The sequence below is a fragment of the Bufo gargarizans genome, chromosome 3 (genome assembly GCF_014858855.1).
Source record: "Bufo gargarizans isolate SCDJY-AF-19 chromosome 3, ASM1485885v1, whole genome shotgun sequence".
Classification (NCBI taxonomy): domain Eukaryota; kingdom Metazoa; phylum Chordata; class Amphibia; order Anura; family Bufonidae; genus Bufo; species Bufo gargarizans.
The window spans coordinates 463416852-463434266 of NC_058082.1; the positions used below are offsets into that span (position 1 = coordinate 463416852).

Genomic DNA, 17415 nt, shown 5'->3' on the forward strand with positions numbered 1-17415 from the left:
TATCTCACCCAGCATGGGTATATGTAAAATGACACCCCAAAACACATTCCCCAACTTCTCCTGAGTACGGCGATACCACATGTGTGACACTTTTTTGCAGCCTAGATGCGCAAAGGTGCCCAAATTCCTTTTAGGAGGGCATTTTTAGACATTTGGATCCCAGACTTCTTCTCATGCTTTAGGGCCCCTAAAAAGCCAGAGCAGTATAAATACCCCACATGTGACCCCACTTTGGAAAGAAGACACCCCAAGGTATTCAATGAGGGGCCTGGCGAGTTCATAGAATTACAGACGTGGACAAAATTGTTGGTACCCTTTGGTCAATGAAAGAAAAAGTCACAATGGTCACAGAAATAACTTTAATCTGACAAAAGTAATAATAAATTAAAATTCTATAAATGTTAACCAATGAAAGTCAGACATTGTTTTTCAACCATGCTTCAACAGAATTATGTAAAAAAATAAACTCATGAAACAGGCATGGACAAAAATGATGGTACCCCTAGAAAACACAGAACATAATGTGACCAAAGGGACATGTTAATTCAAGGTGTGTCCACTAATTAGCATCACAGGTGTCTACAACCTTGTAATCAGCCATTGGGCCTATATATATGGCTCCAGGTAATCACTGTGTTGTTTGGTGATATGGTGTGTACCACACTCGACATGGACCAGAGGAAGCAAAGGAAAGAGCTGTCTCAAGAGATCAGAAAGAAAATTATAGACAAGCATGTTAAAGGTAAAGGCTATAAGACCATCTCCAAGCAACTAGATGTTCCTGTGAGTACAGTTGCACATATTATTCATAAGTTTAAGATCCATGGGACTGTAGCCAACCTCCCTGGACGTGGCCGCAGGAGGAAAATTGATGACAAATCTAAGAGACGGATAATCCGAATGGTAACAAAAGAGCCTAGAAAGACTTCTAAAGAGATTCAAGGTGAACTTCATGCTCAAGGAACATCAGTGTCAGATCGCACCATCCGTCGTTGTTTGAGCCAAAGTGGACTACATGGGAGACGACCAAGGAGGACACCATTGTTGAAAACGAATCATAAAAAAGCAAGACTGGAATATGCCAAACTACATGTTGACAAGCCACAAAGCTTCTGGGAGAATGTCCTGTGGACAGATGAGACAAAAATCGAAGTTTTTGCCAAGGCACATCAGCTGTATGTTCACAGACGAAAAAATGAAGCATATCAAGAAAAGAACACTGTCCCTACTGTGAAACATGGAGGAGGCTCTGTTATGTTCTGGGGCTGCTTTGCTGCGTCTGGCACAGGGTGTCTTGAATCTGTGCAGGGTACAATGAAATCTCAAGACTATCAAGGAATTCTAGAGAGAAATGTACTAGCCAGTGTCAGAAAGCTTGGTCTCAGTCGCAGGTCATGGGTCTTGCAACAGGACAATGACCCAAAACACACCGCTAAAAACACCCAAGAATGGCTAAGAGGAAAAAATTGGACTATTCTAAAGTGGCCTTCTATGAGCCCTGACCTCAATCCTATTGAGCATCTTTGGAAGGAGCTGAAACATGCAGTCTGGAAAAGGCACCCTTCAAACCGGACACAACTGGAGCAGTTTGCTCATGAGGAGTGGGCCAAAATACCTGCTGAGAGGTGCAGATGTCTCATTGACAGTTACAGGAAGCGTTTGATTGCAGTGATTGCCTCAAAAGGTTGCGCAACAAAATATTAAGTTAGGGGTACCATCATTTTTGTCCATGCCTGTTTCATGAGTTTATTTTTTTACATAATTCTGTTGAAGCATGGTTGAAAAACAATGTCTGACTTTCATTGGTTAACATTTATAGAATTTTAATTTATTATTACTTTTGTCAGATTAAAGTTATTTCTGTGACCATTGTGACTTTTTCTTTCATTGACCAAAGGGTACCAACAATTTTGTCCACGTCTGTATAATTTTTTTTGCATAAGTTAGCGGAAATTGATTATTAGTTTTTTCTCACAAAGTCTCACTTTCCGCTAACTTGGGACAAAAATTTAAATCTTTCATGGACTCAATATGCCCCTCAGCGAATACCTTGGGGTGTCCTCTTTCCAAAATGGGGTCATTTGTGGGGTGTTTGTACTGCCCTGGCATTTGAGGGTCTCCGCAATCATTACATGTATGGCCAGCATTAGGAGTTTCTGCTATTCTCCTTATATTGAGCATACAGGTAATGAGATTTTTTTTTTCCGTTCAGCCTCTGGGCTGAAAGAAAAAAATGAACGGCACAGATTTCTTCATTCGCATCGATCAATGTGGATGAAAAAATCTCTGCCAAAAAAAAAAAGGAGGGGAAAGGCGTCTGCCAGGACATAGGAGCTCCGCCCAACATCCATACCCACTTAGCTCGTATGCCCTGGCAAACCAGATTTCTCCATTCACATCAATCGATGTGGATGAATAAATCATTGCCGGGATTTTTTTATTTTTTTATATACAAACTGTTTGCCAAAGCATAGGAACGCCGCCTCCTCCTCAGCTCGTATGCCTTGGCAAACGTATCTTTTACTGCAGAGTAGAAATCTCGTCTTGCAGCGCCGCATACACCAACTTGCGTGTAATCTGACAGCAGCGCAATGCTTCTGTCAGAATGCACATCAGTGCTGCAGCTAGTCGATCGGTTGGTCCACCTGGAAGCTAAAAAAAAAAAAAAAAAAAAAAAAAAAACAGGCCGCAACGCAATAATTTTATTAACTTTGGAACAGAACATATAAACTTTAACTTTTTGAACTAAACATTAACCTTTTTGCTTACTGGTGTGTTTTTTTTGTTTTTTTTTTACCTTTATAGAACAAACCTCTCCTTCCCCCTGGGTCAATGTGCAAAGCGCAAATCGCCCAAAGATGTGGCGAAGTGCGTTATGCACTTTGTCCCAGGTGAAAGGAGACGTTTGCAGCAGCTGTATGTGAATGGGCCCTAATAGCCCTGTGTGCCTGTCCTGGTGAGATGTGATCCCTATGCTAGGTGTACCTGTGTGTGGTACTTCCAGAAACACTCTCCAAAGCATAGGGCAGGGTGGTCAGGACAGTCAGGACAGAAATAGTGGGTGTCACGCCTTATTCCACTCCTGCTACAGACACAACATCTTTTTCGGGGTGACGGTTGGGTTGAGGTACCAGGAACGACATTGGGGAAATGTCGCTCGTGTAGACGGCTAACTACACTGGTGGATGGGGCCACGGAACCTCCTGGGTACAGGAGGTTCTCAATGATCTCTTCCTGAAATTTGAGGAAGGATCCAGTTCTCCCAGCCTTACTGTAGAGAACAAAACTATTATACAGAGCCAATTGAATTAGGTATACAGACACCTTCTTATACCAGCGTCTGGTTCTGCGGGAAACTAAATACGGAGACAACATCTGGTCATTGAAGTCCACCCCTCCCATGTGAAGGTTATAGTCGTGGACTGAGAGGGGCTTTTCAATGACACGGGTTGCTCGCTCAATTTGTATTGTCGTGTCTGCGTGAATGGAGGAGAGCATGTAAACGTCACGCTTGTCTCTCCATTTCACCGCGAGCAGCTCTTCGTTACACAATGCAGACCTCTGCACCCTTGCAAGACGGGTGATAACGAGCCGCTGGGGGAAGCCCGCGTGACTAGTTCGCGCAGTGCCACAGGCGCCAATCTGTTCTAGAAACAAATGCCTAAAGAGGGCCACACTTGTGTAGAAATTGTCCACATAAAGATGGTACCCCTTGCCGAATAAGGGTGACACCAAGTCCCAGACTGTCTTCCCACTGCTCCCCAGGTAGTCAGGGCAACCGACCGGCTCCAGGGTCTGATCTTTTCCCTCATAGACACGAAATTTGTGGGTATAGCCTGTGGCCCTTTCACAGAGCTTATACAATTTGACCCCATACCGGGCGCGCTTGCTTGGAATGTATTGTTTGAAGCCAAGGCACCCGGTAAAATGTATAAGGGACTCGTCTACGCAGATGTTTTGCTCAGGGGTATACAAATCTGCAAATTTCTGGTTGAAGTGGTCTATGAGGGGCCGAATTTTGTGGAGCCGGTCAAAAGCTGGGTGGCCTCTGGGACGAGAGGTGCTATTGTCACTAAAGTGCAGGAAACGCAGGATGGCCTCAAATCGTGCCCTGGACATAGCAGCAGAGAACATGGGCATGTGATGAATTGGGTTCGTGGACCAATATGACCGCAATTCATGCTTTTTGGTTAGACCCATGTTTAGGAGAAGGCCTAGAAAAATTTTAAGTTCGGAAACTTGGACTGGTTTCCACCGGAAAGGCTGGGCATAATAGCTTCCCGGGTTGGCGGATATAAATTGAGTGGCATACCGGTTTGTTTCTGCCACGACTAACTCCAAGAGCTCCGCAGTCAAGAACAGCTCAAAAAATCCCAGGGCCGAACTGATCTGAGCTGTCTCAACCTGAACTCCAGACTGGGCGGTGAAAGGGGGAACTACAGGTGCGGCTGAAGTTGGGGACTGCCAATCAGGGTTTGCCAGCACCTCAGGGATTCTAGGGGCTCTACGGGCCCGTCTTTGCGGTGGCTGCGACGGGGTCACTACTGCTCGTGCCACCGTACCAGCTTCATCTGCCCTTCTGGTGCTCGCCACTTCACCATGTTCTACGGCAGTGCTGGTACTAGGTCCAGGGAGGGCTGCGCTGCTGGTGTATGCCTCACCACGTAATCCGACAGCGCCAGCCCCACTCTGCTGCTCTTGAAGCGGATCCTGCGCAACCTGTGGTCTAGCGACACGGGGCCGGGTACGCCTGGTGCTATCAGGGACCTCAACCTCCTCGTCCGAACTTTGGGTCAGAGAGCCACTGCTTTCTACAGGTTCATATTCTGACCCGCTAGATTCAGAAGCCTGTAGGCCTCTTCAGAAGAATACCCCCTGTTTGACATTTGGGCAACTAAATTTAGGGGTATTCCCTGAGACTACCCAAGAAAAAAAGCAAGCCTGTCTTACAAATGGGAGGCTAGCGAAGTACCGGAGGTCGCTGCGGTTGATAAAAAATATCAAAACAGATTTTTTTTATCGCCGCAGCGCGTGTAAAGTGATTGTGCAGTGATCAAAAAAAAAAAAGCTAATCAGCGAATAAGTGACTGCGGTGCGGTGGGCTGGGCACTAACTGATCCCTAAACTACCTAACCAAGGGGCCTAAACTATCCCTAAAACCTAACAGTCAATACTAGTGAAAAAAAAAGTGACAGTTTGCACTGATCACTTTTTTCACTTTCACTAGTGATTGACAGGGGCGATCAAAGGGGTGATCAAAGGGTTAATTGGGGTGCAGGGGGTGATCTGGGGCTAAAGTGTGGTGTTTGGTGTACTCACTGTGAAGACTGCTCCTCTGCTGGATCCAACCGACGAAAAGGACCAGCAGAGGAGCAGGGAAGCCATATAACAGATCATATTTACTAATATGATCTGATATCTGGCTTCTCATTGGATTTTTTAAAAATCAGCAACCTGCCAGCAACGATCATTGGCTGGCAGGTTGCTGACGTGACCTTCCTTTAACTTTTGCCGGCCCGCGATGCGCATGCGCGGGCCGGCAAAGCACGTCATCTCGCGTCTCGCGAGATGACGCGTATATGCGTGACTCTGCGCAGCGCTGCCACCTCCGGAATGCAAATCTGCGTTAGGCGGTCCGGAGGTGGTTAAAAGGAATTTGAGGTCGGCTATGGAACACCCAGAGGTAGTGGCAGAAAAACTTAACAAAAAAGTCAGGCTAGGTAGGATGGCGGAACCGCCATTAGTGAATTTGCAGGTGTCACCACTGGGGGTGTTCCCAAAGAAGCAGGGGTAGTTGCACCACACCATTACATCCGTTTGGGTAGAGAATTGTGGGCGGACTTGCAAGTTTGGAGCTCCTTCCTGGAGAATTATAACGGTCGCTCTCTATTTATGGGAGAAGTGGTGGACTTGTTTGATTTCGATCTGTTTTCGGACGCGGCGGGGGGTTGCGGTTTGGGCGTTTGTGTGGGTCAAGTGTGCGCTGGGGAGTGGCCAGTTAGCTGGGCTTAAAGGGGCTGGGTGAAGAACTTAGCATTGTTGGAACTTTTTCCTATAGTGGTGGCGGTTATGCTGTGGGGAGAGGTTTTTCGGGATAAGAAGGTTCGCTTCCACTGTGATAATTTGCGTGTGGTTCATGCAATAAACGGGTTGTCGGCCTCATCGCCGTTAGTAGTAAGGTTGCTGCAGTGGCTGGTGTTAGTGTTTATCGCTCAATACCTGGGTGGTGGCGTTGCATGTGCCGTGTTGCGTGTGCATGTGTTGCTGATGCTCTCTCTCGTTCACAGTGGGAGTGTTTCAGCCAGCTGGCTCCGGAGGCGACGGAATTTGGGCTGCAGTGCCCAACTTGTCTATGGGATCTACTGGAGGAACCGTAGAGGGGCTTATTCAGGCTTCACTGGCGCCCGGTACGTGGGCAACATATTTAAAAGCATGGCAGTACTGGGAGGATTGGTGTGATAGGTTGAATGTTGGGGGTGAGGATTTGGAAGTTCCATTGTTGTTGTTTGTAGGGCATTGTAGGGAGGAAGGTTGGTCGGTAACAAAGATGAATAGTTATAAAAATGGCAGATTTTACGAAGTCGTTTCTGGTCATTCGGGCGTTTAAGGGTTGGCGTCGGTTAAGGGTAGGGGAGGATGGAAGGAGGCCGGTGTCTTTTGCGTTGCTTTTGGAGTTGGGGGAGCAGTTAGAAGGGGTTTGTAGCTCGGCCTGGGAGGTGCGTTTATTTAGGCTAGCCTTTTCATTGGCATTCTTTGGGGCTTTACGCTTGGGGGAGTCGGTTTGTCCGACGGTTAGTCAGGTGGGAGGGTTGTTTAGGAATGACATGGATTTGTTTAATTACAGGGTGGAATTTGTAATACGTTGTTCCAAGACGGATGTAGAAGGAAGGGGGAGTAGAGTGGTGTTGTTTGGTATTCCGGACTGTGCAATGTGCCCAGTGCAGTGTATGCGGGAATATGGGGCGGATGTTAAAGTTGGGGTTGTATCCTTTATTAGTGCACGCTGATGGTTCCTTTTTGTCCCGCTTTCAGTTTTCAGCGGTTTTTACTAAGTGTTTAGAGCGGTTAGCGTCGGGTCAAGCGGGGTACTCCAGCCATTCATTCCGTATTGGGGCGGCGACTGAGGCGGCTAGGTGGAGTTTGGGGGACGAGGTTATAAAACGGATTGGGTGCTGGGAATCTATTCGCTTTAGGTCTTATATCTGCTTGAATCGAATGTAGTTCGAGGGAGTTGGGGGAGGAGGGATTAGAGGGGGGCGGGTATTGGCAGCAGTGTTGTTCTTTGCTTTTGTTTTCTCATTACAGGTGCAGTATCCACCCTAGTGTGGATATTGGGACATTCATATGTCTTTTGGGGGGCTGTCCGGCCAGAGGTTCGGCCGGACGGTCAGCAACTAGGCTTTGATCGATCAGCCGCATTGATAAGATGGTTGGATCGTAGGGGCATGATATGGAGCGGGGTACTGCTGGAGGCATACCATTTGGTTAGGCTGGATAAGGCGCCAGATGTATTAGTGGTACATGTGGGTGGTAATGATTTGGCAGCGCGTCCGGGAGCTTGTAAGAGACATTAAGTTTGACATGTTGCGGTTGTGTACCTTGTTCCCAAAATTAGTAACAGTTTGGTTGGACATAGTCCCGAGGAAGGTTTGAAGGAGTGCCAGGTCGGTGGAGGTGGTAAACAGGGCCAGAGTAAAAGTTAATCGGGCAATAAGTCGTTTTATGGCAAGGAATGGGGCAGTGGCGGTGAGACATATGGAGCTTGAGAAAGGTGTTGGAGATTTTTGGAGATCTGATGGAGCGCATTTGAATGCAGTGGGCCTAAATATGTGGAGTTTGGCTTTATAAGAAGGGATTGAGACCGCTTTAAGGATGTGGATGGATGCACGGAATCAAGTGGTCAATTCGGTGCGTTGGTGGCAGGGGGAGGTCCTTGAAGGATATATTCGCAGGTGAGGATGATAGGAGGGCTCCACGGTTGGGGCTGGACTCCCATGGAGGCCGATCAGTTGTGGCGGAATTAAAGGGGGCCATTCATTGGTGCTTCTGAGCTGGCGGGCAACAGCTGGAGGCAAGGTGGCTCACCCAGTAACTCTGTTATTTGGGGCTTCAAGGACCTCCCCCAGGAGTAATTGTCATTGTTATAATTATGTTTGTTTGGTTAAATAAAAGATTATGGGACATTTATATAATTTATGTTAATAAATGGCTGCAGTGGCCAATTTAATCCAGCCTGGTATCTGAGTCTTTATTAAGGTTGACAGGGTATGGATCATTGGGTTGGAGTTTATTAGGAATTGGGGGCTTGGAAGGAAAAAGGGCGTTAAAATTGAGAGGGGGCGAACGGAAAGTAACCAATACCCCCATCATGCAAATTAAAAAAACGGATTCATCAGACACAATCAAAGGCAATTACAGATAACATCTTCTCTGATAGGAGTTGTTTGCTTTTCTCATCTTCTCTTTGACTTCTTGCTACCCGTCTCTCCTCGGCAGGGTTTGCTGCAAAGACATTTTGGCTCCATGTACCCACGATCTTCACAATCCCCCCATCCTGCTGCCTCTTTAGGGTTCAGCCAGGCTTGGAAAATATGCAGCTGTTAAAGTAGCAGCAAAGTGGATGAGATTTTAATTAAAATGTAATCCACCTACAGTACTACAGAAAGTTTCCACATTGAAATCTGCACATATTGTAGCTTAACTTGCAGTGTGGATTTTAAATAAATGGAACCACAAATCATCAGTTCATACTGACATCTATCGTACTGTTGGTATAAAAATATTTTAACATAGCCCATCACAACCAACATAGCGGGGTAGCATTAATCGTGATAACCTCCGAAGATAATGTTCAGTAACATAAATTCAATCCTGTAAGGAAGCAGAAGTAAATGGTATAATATACCACATAGTCAGTGTAGTTCCACTGTAAATATATGCACATTAGCCATCAGTTATGCATTTTTCAGATTAAATTAAAATAAATAAAACAGTAATAAAAAAAACAGGGAGGGAAAGAAAATGGTGGGAAGGGGAAGGGAGGGTTTGAGGGGAAAAGAAAAGGCAGGGCTACACTGCCAGTCTTACAATGGTTTTAATGTCGCATCCATCATTGCTATTTTAAAGATATTGCAACCGATCCCATTCATAATGGAGGCAGCCAGTTGTATTATAACAAACTGAAGCATTTTTGCTGATCCCTGCCCAATCAGGCAAAAACGCAAGTGTGAAAGTAGCCATAAACCTCTTTAAGTAATGTTATCCTGTGCTTTTAATTTTAGGAATATTTGTGCAAACATCATCCAACATGAAAAAGATCTACATGCTGTTGATATAATGTATTATTGGACACACTGAATTATAATTTACAGACCTTACAATGACCTAACATTAGTTTTCGACCCATTATGAGTATTTTATTAATCTTAAACAATCCTAGCCTTCACCAGTGGATCTTCCGCACCTTTATACAACCTTACAGTTTTGTAAGACGTCCAAAAACTTTAAAGGATTGTCCACTTCTTTTATATTGATGGCCTGTCCTCAGGATAGACCATCTATATCTGATTGTCAGCATTCAGCACCCCTCGTTGTCAGCACCACTCACTGATCAGCTGTTTGGGATTCGCCTCAATGGGGGAAAAGTAACTCCACAGGTCTTTGCCAACAGTAGCAGGGCAGTTTCTGTAACTACACAGGCAGTTGCCACTACAAACAGGTCAATCTTTTGACAGAGGCCACATGATACACGTTGGCAGGACCGCCATAAGCAGTGGGCAGTTGAAATTGTGGCTGGCTGGGTCACAATCTCTGGTCATCGACTAAATCCAGTGTATCTGACTTGGCCAAAGTTCCATGATATGCTTTGCTGGAAGGTGGTTAAGCTCTAACGGTCCTCCTTAGGACACGCCCTTACAGGTTCCTCAATGGTAGGCTGATAGCAGATAAGGCTTGATTTAGGTGGGATTCTGTAACTGAGATTTGTTTTGTAACTTGTTACGCAGGAGGCAAGCTGTGGCTATGTGATCATTGTAATGGCTTTGTTCTGGTGCACAGAAGCTCTCCCATTGGCTGTTACCGCCCTCTTCCCAGTGGTGCTCTTTCCAATGATGGGCATCATGAACTCAACTGCGGTAAGACACTTTCTCTCATGCAATAAATCATTTATCCTTTTTACTTCATAGACCACTATTCAGTGGGGTATATAGAGAAGTAAGGGCCCCATAGCAAGGATCAAACCAGGCACCCACACAGGACAAAAAGCTTTCCGCCTTAACAATTTTCAATGACCCTTGGATCACTTTTTCCACTGCCTCATTTGCTAAAAGTTGTTCCTTTAGAGGGTAGAGTCCTGACCAAGTTTTTACCCCCAGTAGAAGAGGGGATGATCCCAACTAGGCCCCCTCTTGCTCTGGGCCCCATAGCAGTCGCATGGTCTGCCACTATGGTAGTTACGCCCCTGCCACTATTACACATATAATGGTTTTGGTCATGGGACAATCTTGACAATAGACATGTAATTGGTGTCTAACCAGAAATGGTTGGTTTGTCTAATAAGAAAGGGTTAGTTATCATGGTGTGGTCCAAGCATAATCTTTTTATGGAAAAGCATACACAAAAGTCAACGGGTCTGGTAAATACCATTAGCATTTATTTATGTCCTGTTTGAGAAATTCCCTAAGTTAACCAATTTATCATACTTTTTATTTTATTTATTTCAGGCCTGCAGTCAATATCTGAAGGATACCAACATGTTATTTATTGGAGGAATGCTAGTGGCAATCTCAGTTGAAAAATGGAATTTGCACAAGAGGATAGCATTACGAGTGTTGCTGATTGTTGGAGTCAAACCTGCTTTGTGAGTTCATGGTTTCTGGGATATGTCTGTGCGCCTGGGGTGCAGAGGGGGGCTGCTACTGGTGAGTTATAAAACAGATATTCTTTGGGGGTTTCAAAACATATCCACAAACAATATAAGAAAAATGAAAATACTCTTCCATTCTTTGATTGAGTTAATAATTAGCCAACCAGATCAGACAGTGCCATCTAAAATAGGCTCTGATATTCTCAAGCATACATTACACAGACAATCTGTTAATTTAAGAGATGTGTAATTCTTCATTTCTCCCGTGGAGTTGCTGCAAGGAATGTGAACACGTGTTTCTGGGTTCTGACACTTTAAAGAGGATCTCTCCTGACATGTCTGTTTGCATTGACCATGTAATAACAAATCAGGAACGTCAATTCTTCTGTCTCTATGATGTGCAATTCTTGTAAGATTTCTACTAGATGTTTATTAATTAATTAACAACAGTCTGCAATGAAGGTCCAGATGGGTGTTACCAGTTGGGATGTATCCCTGCACCGTCTGACATTATCCAATCAGTGCTGCCAGTGTCAGACTGTACAGGAACAACCCCCTAATTGGTAACACCCAGACGGCCACTTTATTGCAGACCGCTGGTGTAGTACCCCAGACCTGGGGGTGCCACAAATTGTCTGTTGTTATGCATTATGTATTTTGTATGTTTCTGGCCATGTATACCAGCAGAGGATATGAATGGCACAGGGTTAACAAAAACACAGGGCTAACCACCCTGCTCACCCCCTTGTAGGAATGGTCTGGTCCTGATCTTCTCCCTCCAAGAGAAGAAGTTCCTGTCCAGAGATAGAGATGAGAGGAAGCACATTGCTAAACTCCTGCTCCTGCTTATAGATCCTCCATAGTGATCAGTTATTCTTCTGCCTCAAGTGAAGTCTTGAGAAGCTCAACAGCAGAGCGAATGGCTATAACCAGCATCTATAAGACACAGCTGTAAGGTGAGGGACTATGGCCAAGACACCCATCACCCAGAAGATTATTAGACTACAAAGTGCTAAACTACAGCCATCCAACCTGCCTCTATAGTCCGTGCTGGTGCCAGACAGAATTAGAGGACTTGGAGATTGATGCTATTGAATATATCTGAAGTTGAATGTTGCACTTTTATACGGTTTAATTCTGGCCTCATTCTTCAATACTAGATTTCCACTGCACTGATCCTAAGGAAGCAACGGCCTGAGAAAGCACACTGTGACAACACTTGAGGACCACCACCCCTCCCATCCTCCACATCGGCTCCTCAGGGGATCACTGCTCTGGCAATTTATTGAAAACTTGTAACAGGAATAAAAGAGGAAAGAAACAACACATAGTTATATGAAAAGTTTCATATTTGCTTATGCATAGAGAATGCTAATAGTTACTAAAACAGACATGTCTGGGAAGTGGCAGGTCCTCTTTAAAGTCGATTGATGGGTGTAGGGGGACCGCAGCAGAATACCCTTTAATCAGCTAGGGTGTCCTCTAAGAAAAGGATATTTCTACAGTGCACAATCTCTAAGCAATGCATCTGCTCAGTGAATGGGACTGAGCCCCAATACCACTTACAATCTGTGGGTGGACTGGCATGGCGCTGTTTTTGAAACACTCTGCCATGCTTTTCTAACCTTATAAACCCCATGTAAAGTAGTTGTTGGTAACTATAAGCCTGGTGTGAATAAACAACATATTAATTGTTAATCTTTTTTTCTAGATTGCTTCTGGGATTTATGATTGTGACAGCTTTCTTATCTATGTGGATCACTAATACAGCTACAACAGCCATGATGATTCCAATAGCCCAGGCTGTGATTGAGCAACTATATAGCTCAGAGGAGAAAGTAGATGAGCTTGTTGTTGATCAAGCAGACAAAAGTGAGTGCCAGCTGAATGGGAAGGCCAAACAGCTAAATGAGGATGTCAAAGTAGCCCCTGATAAGGAACAAAATGGCAATATAAATCAGGCGTTTGAAATGCCGGAAAAACATTTGACAATTGAAGAGCCCACAAAACAGGAGAAAAGTAAGTTGATGATGACTAACAAGCTTGAAATATAATATACAGAAATATATGTATACCTGTACACAGAAATATACACTGAACAAAAATATAAACGCAAGACTTTCGGTTTTGCTCCCATTTTGCATGAGCTGAACTCAAAGATCTGAAACATTTTCTACATACACAAAAGACCCATTGTTCACAAATCTGTCTAAATCTGTGTTAGTGAGCACTTCTCCTTTGCCGAGATAATCCATCCCACCTCACAGGTGTGGCCTATTAAGGTGCTGATTAGACAGCATGAATATTGCACAGGTGTGCCTTAGATTGCCCACAATAAAAGGCCACTCTGAAATGTGCACAGTTTTGCCTTACTGGGGGGGGGGGGGGGGGGCTTCAGAAAACCAGTCAGTATCTGGTGTGGCCATCATTTGCCTAACACAGTGCAACACATCTCCATCGCATAGAGTTGATCAGGTTGTTGATTGTGGCCTGTGGAATGTTGGTCCACTCATCTTCAATAGCTGTGCGAAGTTTCAGAATATTGTCAGGAACTGGAACACGCTGTCGTATACGCCAATCCAGAGTATCCCAAACATGCTCAATGGGTGACATGTCCGGTGAATATGCTGGCCATGCAAGAACTGGGATGTTTTCAGCTTCCAGGAATTGTGTACAGAACCTTGCAATGTGGGACCGTGCATTATCATGCTGCTGTCGTGGATGAATGGCACAACAATGGGCCTCAGGATCTCGTCAAGGTATCTCTGTGCATTCAAAATGCCATCAATAAAATGCACCTGTATTTGTTGTCCATAACATACACCTAATAAACATGGACATTTGAATTATGAACTTGTACTTTGCCTCTGTACTGCACTCGCTTATCCCAACTACCAGAGCGAATCCCCACAGTATACACTAATGTAACTGTTACTGCTGAGGCACTGCTTCTCACTCTACCTCTCATACCATAGCAACCATCACAGCATATCTTTCATATTACTACAGCTCTTCTTATAATACCGTAGACCTAGGTTTACCAATCTGTGGCTCTCCAGCTGTTGCAAAACTACAACTCCTATCATGCCATAATGGCTGCAGGTTGTTGAGGTATGATGGGAGTTTTACATCATCTGAAGAGCCACATGTTGGTAAATGTTGGTCTACGGTATTGTAAGAAGCACTGTAGCATGCCTCCCAACTTCAAAAGGCCAAATAGGACAATAGCAGCGGCAACCCCATAGTGCCCCCACACTGTATTTATACCCCCGTAGTGACCTCACGCTATATTTATACCCCCATAGTGCATCCTACATAGTATTTATGCCCCCATAATGCCCCCACACAGTACTCATGCTATCATAGTGCCCCCACTCAGTAGTCATGCCTCCATAGTGCCTCTACACAGTACTCATACCCCTGTAGTGCCCCCACAGAGTATTAATGCCCCTATACTACCCACACACAGTATTTATGTCCCCATAGTGCCCCCACACAGTATTTATGTCCCTATAGTGCCCCCCTACAGTAGTTATGCCCCATAGTGCTTAGGATAGGTAATCAATATCAGATTGGTGGGGGGCTGACTCTTGATACCCAATCCTCTTAAAATTTCAGTGAGGGTGTCAGGAACATGACCACTGCTGATCTGATATTGACGACCTATCCCCAGGATAGCTAGGTCATCAGTATTTTACCACTGTACAACGTGTTCAATAAAAGGAAAGCTGAGCTCCAGATTGGTTGATGAGGGCATAACAACATCACCTAGAGACAAACAGCAACGTAATACAAGTGAGTGAGCTGTTGTAATAATCATAACAATAATTTCACCACTGCTCCTATTCAGTTTATTAGTAACCCTGCTAACTGAATGCCAAAGATCAAATCATATGTGTTGGGGAGCGGATTTTGGGGAGCGCACTTTTAGAAACAATTCCACGTCCAAATGGCAGTTAACAGCAGAAAAACAAGCTGATGGTAAATGCCGCAAAGCCAATTATGACAGCACAAGGCGGCTAGAACGAACTGCAGATGAAAGAAATGCTGGGTTTCAGCATCTGCGTGATTGTCATAATGAAATGATGCCAGAAGAAACTGCAGCTGAACCTCAGCGCAAGTGTGCAAGTGAGGGGTATCATCTGGAAGTCAGTGTGGGGATAAAATACTTGTAGTACAAAAACTTGTCGAACAGGGTCCACATCTCCTGCTCTCCTACACTGGGAGGATTATCATCCTGCAAATGCTTCCTCCTTTTGTACTTTAATATTTCATGATAGATTAAAGAAATGACCAACAAGCGTTTTATATAGCCTGTTGTATTTTTTACACAATGGGCATATAGGTGGCAGAGTGGTGACACATGGGGCATACCCAGGGGACAGAGTGATTGCATACCCAGAGGACAGAGTGGTGGCATCCAGGTGGCAGAGTGATGGCATCCTGGTGGCAGAATAATGGCATATTAGGGAACAGTATTCTAGATTTTGTTGTATTTTTTTTTTCACACAATAGGCTTTATTGCTAATATAATTGAAAACTGTGCCTTTTAGGTGCCACTGTCCTTGAAATTGATCTAGAAAATGACAAACTGAAGAAGGACAAGCAAGCTCATAGGCTGAAGAAGCACCTCAAACTCTGCAAAGGAATGAGTCTCTGTGTATGCTATTCTGCCAGTATTGGTGGCATTGCAACATTAACTGGCACCACACCCAACCTGGTCATGAAAGGGCAGATGGACGAGTAAGTACTTGTACTTTTCAAGCAGAGCTGAAATGCATGTCTTGCAAGCACTGTCATCATTTATAAATAATATCATGTTCTGGCTAGAGCACCCTTTCATGAATATTAGATTTGATTTCTATAATGATGATGAGTTAAGATACTATTTAATGAGAGTAGATTATTTGACTTTCATATTCTTATAAACTTTTACAAATATTAAAGTCAAAAGTGGGCCTACTATAGAGATAAACAATGGGGCCGTTGATGATAGGAGGTCCAGCCCTGGTTGTTCGCATCCACTTTGCTGCTAATCAAAGGACTGATGTGATATGCTAATCAAAGGTAATTGATATCCCTTGAATAGTAAGAATTCATGCAGTACACACCTTACTAGAGGACCTGCATTGTTAGAAATCTAGAGGTGGGTAGTTGGCATAAGGAGGCAAAACTGAGCACCATAACTGGAGACCCATTTTGTCATTTGTTATAGGGCCCATCCATTCATTGTGCACCATTTGATTAAATCACTATTAGTGAATAATAAGATGGTGGCATGGGGTAAACTAAATAACCTTTTGCTTGCTCATGATCTGCACTTCTGTGACAATACTCAGGGCCTTATTTCATGGCATTGCAATAGCAATTCTAGTCTTCTAGGTCCCCACAGAACTGTAGTTGAGCCATTATGCAACATTTCCTCAGACACCTCGTCTTACTCATTGCAGCCTCCAGCCCACTGACTCTCTGACGATGGACATGGCAAACCCCAGGCACATCACACGGTCTAACCTTACTCTCCCCTTACTGACATCAACACACTATCCTCTAAGTACTTCCCATTGTCACCTGCTAAAGGTGTTGGGGCAAAAAACTTTAGCGCCACACCGCTCACACCTGCATCAGAGAACCTGTATCAGTAGCGCTGTTGTATAATCATGTATCATGTACCAGTTATATTGCTGCTGTCTTGCAGTATTTGCAGAGGAGCCTTTGGGCCCTTTAAGGCATCGGGATCTGGAAGCATCTGCCATCCCTGCACCCTTTCCTCGATCTCTATTTATTCAGCCAACTTCTTGGTTGGTCCTATAAATTTTATACCCCTCCCCATTGCATGTTGTTTTCCAAACATGACTCCATAAGTCCATATTAAAAATGAACACAAAAAATATTTGCAGGCGTTTTATACTTATTTTTCTGATCTCCAATCTCCAGTTTCTCTACAAAAGTTTTAAATAAACCACAGGTTAGACTATGTGTATAGGGGATAACTTAATGTAACCAAAATACTCCTTCAAGGGAGGTTGTCCAGGATTAGAGGAATATGGCTGCTTTCTTCCCAAAACAGTGCCACATCTGTCCACAGGATGGTATTGCAGTTAAACCCCGATTCACTTCAAAGGAACTGAGCAGCAATACCATACATAACCTAAGGACAGGTGTGGTGATGTTTCTGGTAGAAAGCAGTTATATATGGTGGTGCTTGAAAGTTTGTGAACCCTTCAGAATTGTCTATATTCCTGTAGAAATTTGACTGAAAACTACATTATATTTTAACACAAGTCCTAGTCCTAAGTAGATAAAGATAACAAGATAACAAGATAACAAATCAAACAAATTAGTAAAAAGAAAAATTAGACTGTCATTTATTTATTGAGGAAAATGATCCAATATCACACCTCTGTGAGTGTATGTGAACCTTTAGGATTAGCAGACAATTTGAAGGTGAAATTATAGTCAGGTGTTTTCAAGCAATGGAATGGCAATCAGGTATGAGTGGGTGACCTGTTTTATTTAGAAGAACAGGGATCTATCAAAGTCTGATCTTC

At 44.2% G+C, this 17415-nt stretch overlaps 1 protein-coding gene across 1 annotated transcript in view; it reads left to right on the top strand.

Annotated features, from left to right (window-relative positions):
• SLC13A2 (solute carrier family 13 member 2) overlaps positions 1 to 17415 on the top strand; it is a 123969-nt gene that overhangs the window by 72483 nt on the left and 34071 nt on the right. The window contains 4 exon segments of the mRNA XM_044286663.1: positions 10005 to 10133; positions 10722 to 10858; positions 12576 to 12883; positions 15418 to 15607. Coding sequence (XP_044142598.1) covers positions 10005 to 10133; positions 10722 to 10858; positions 12576 to 12883; positions 15418 to 15607 — 764 coding nt within the window.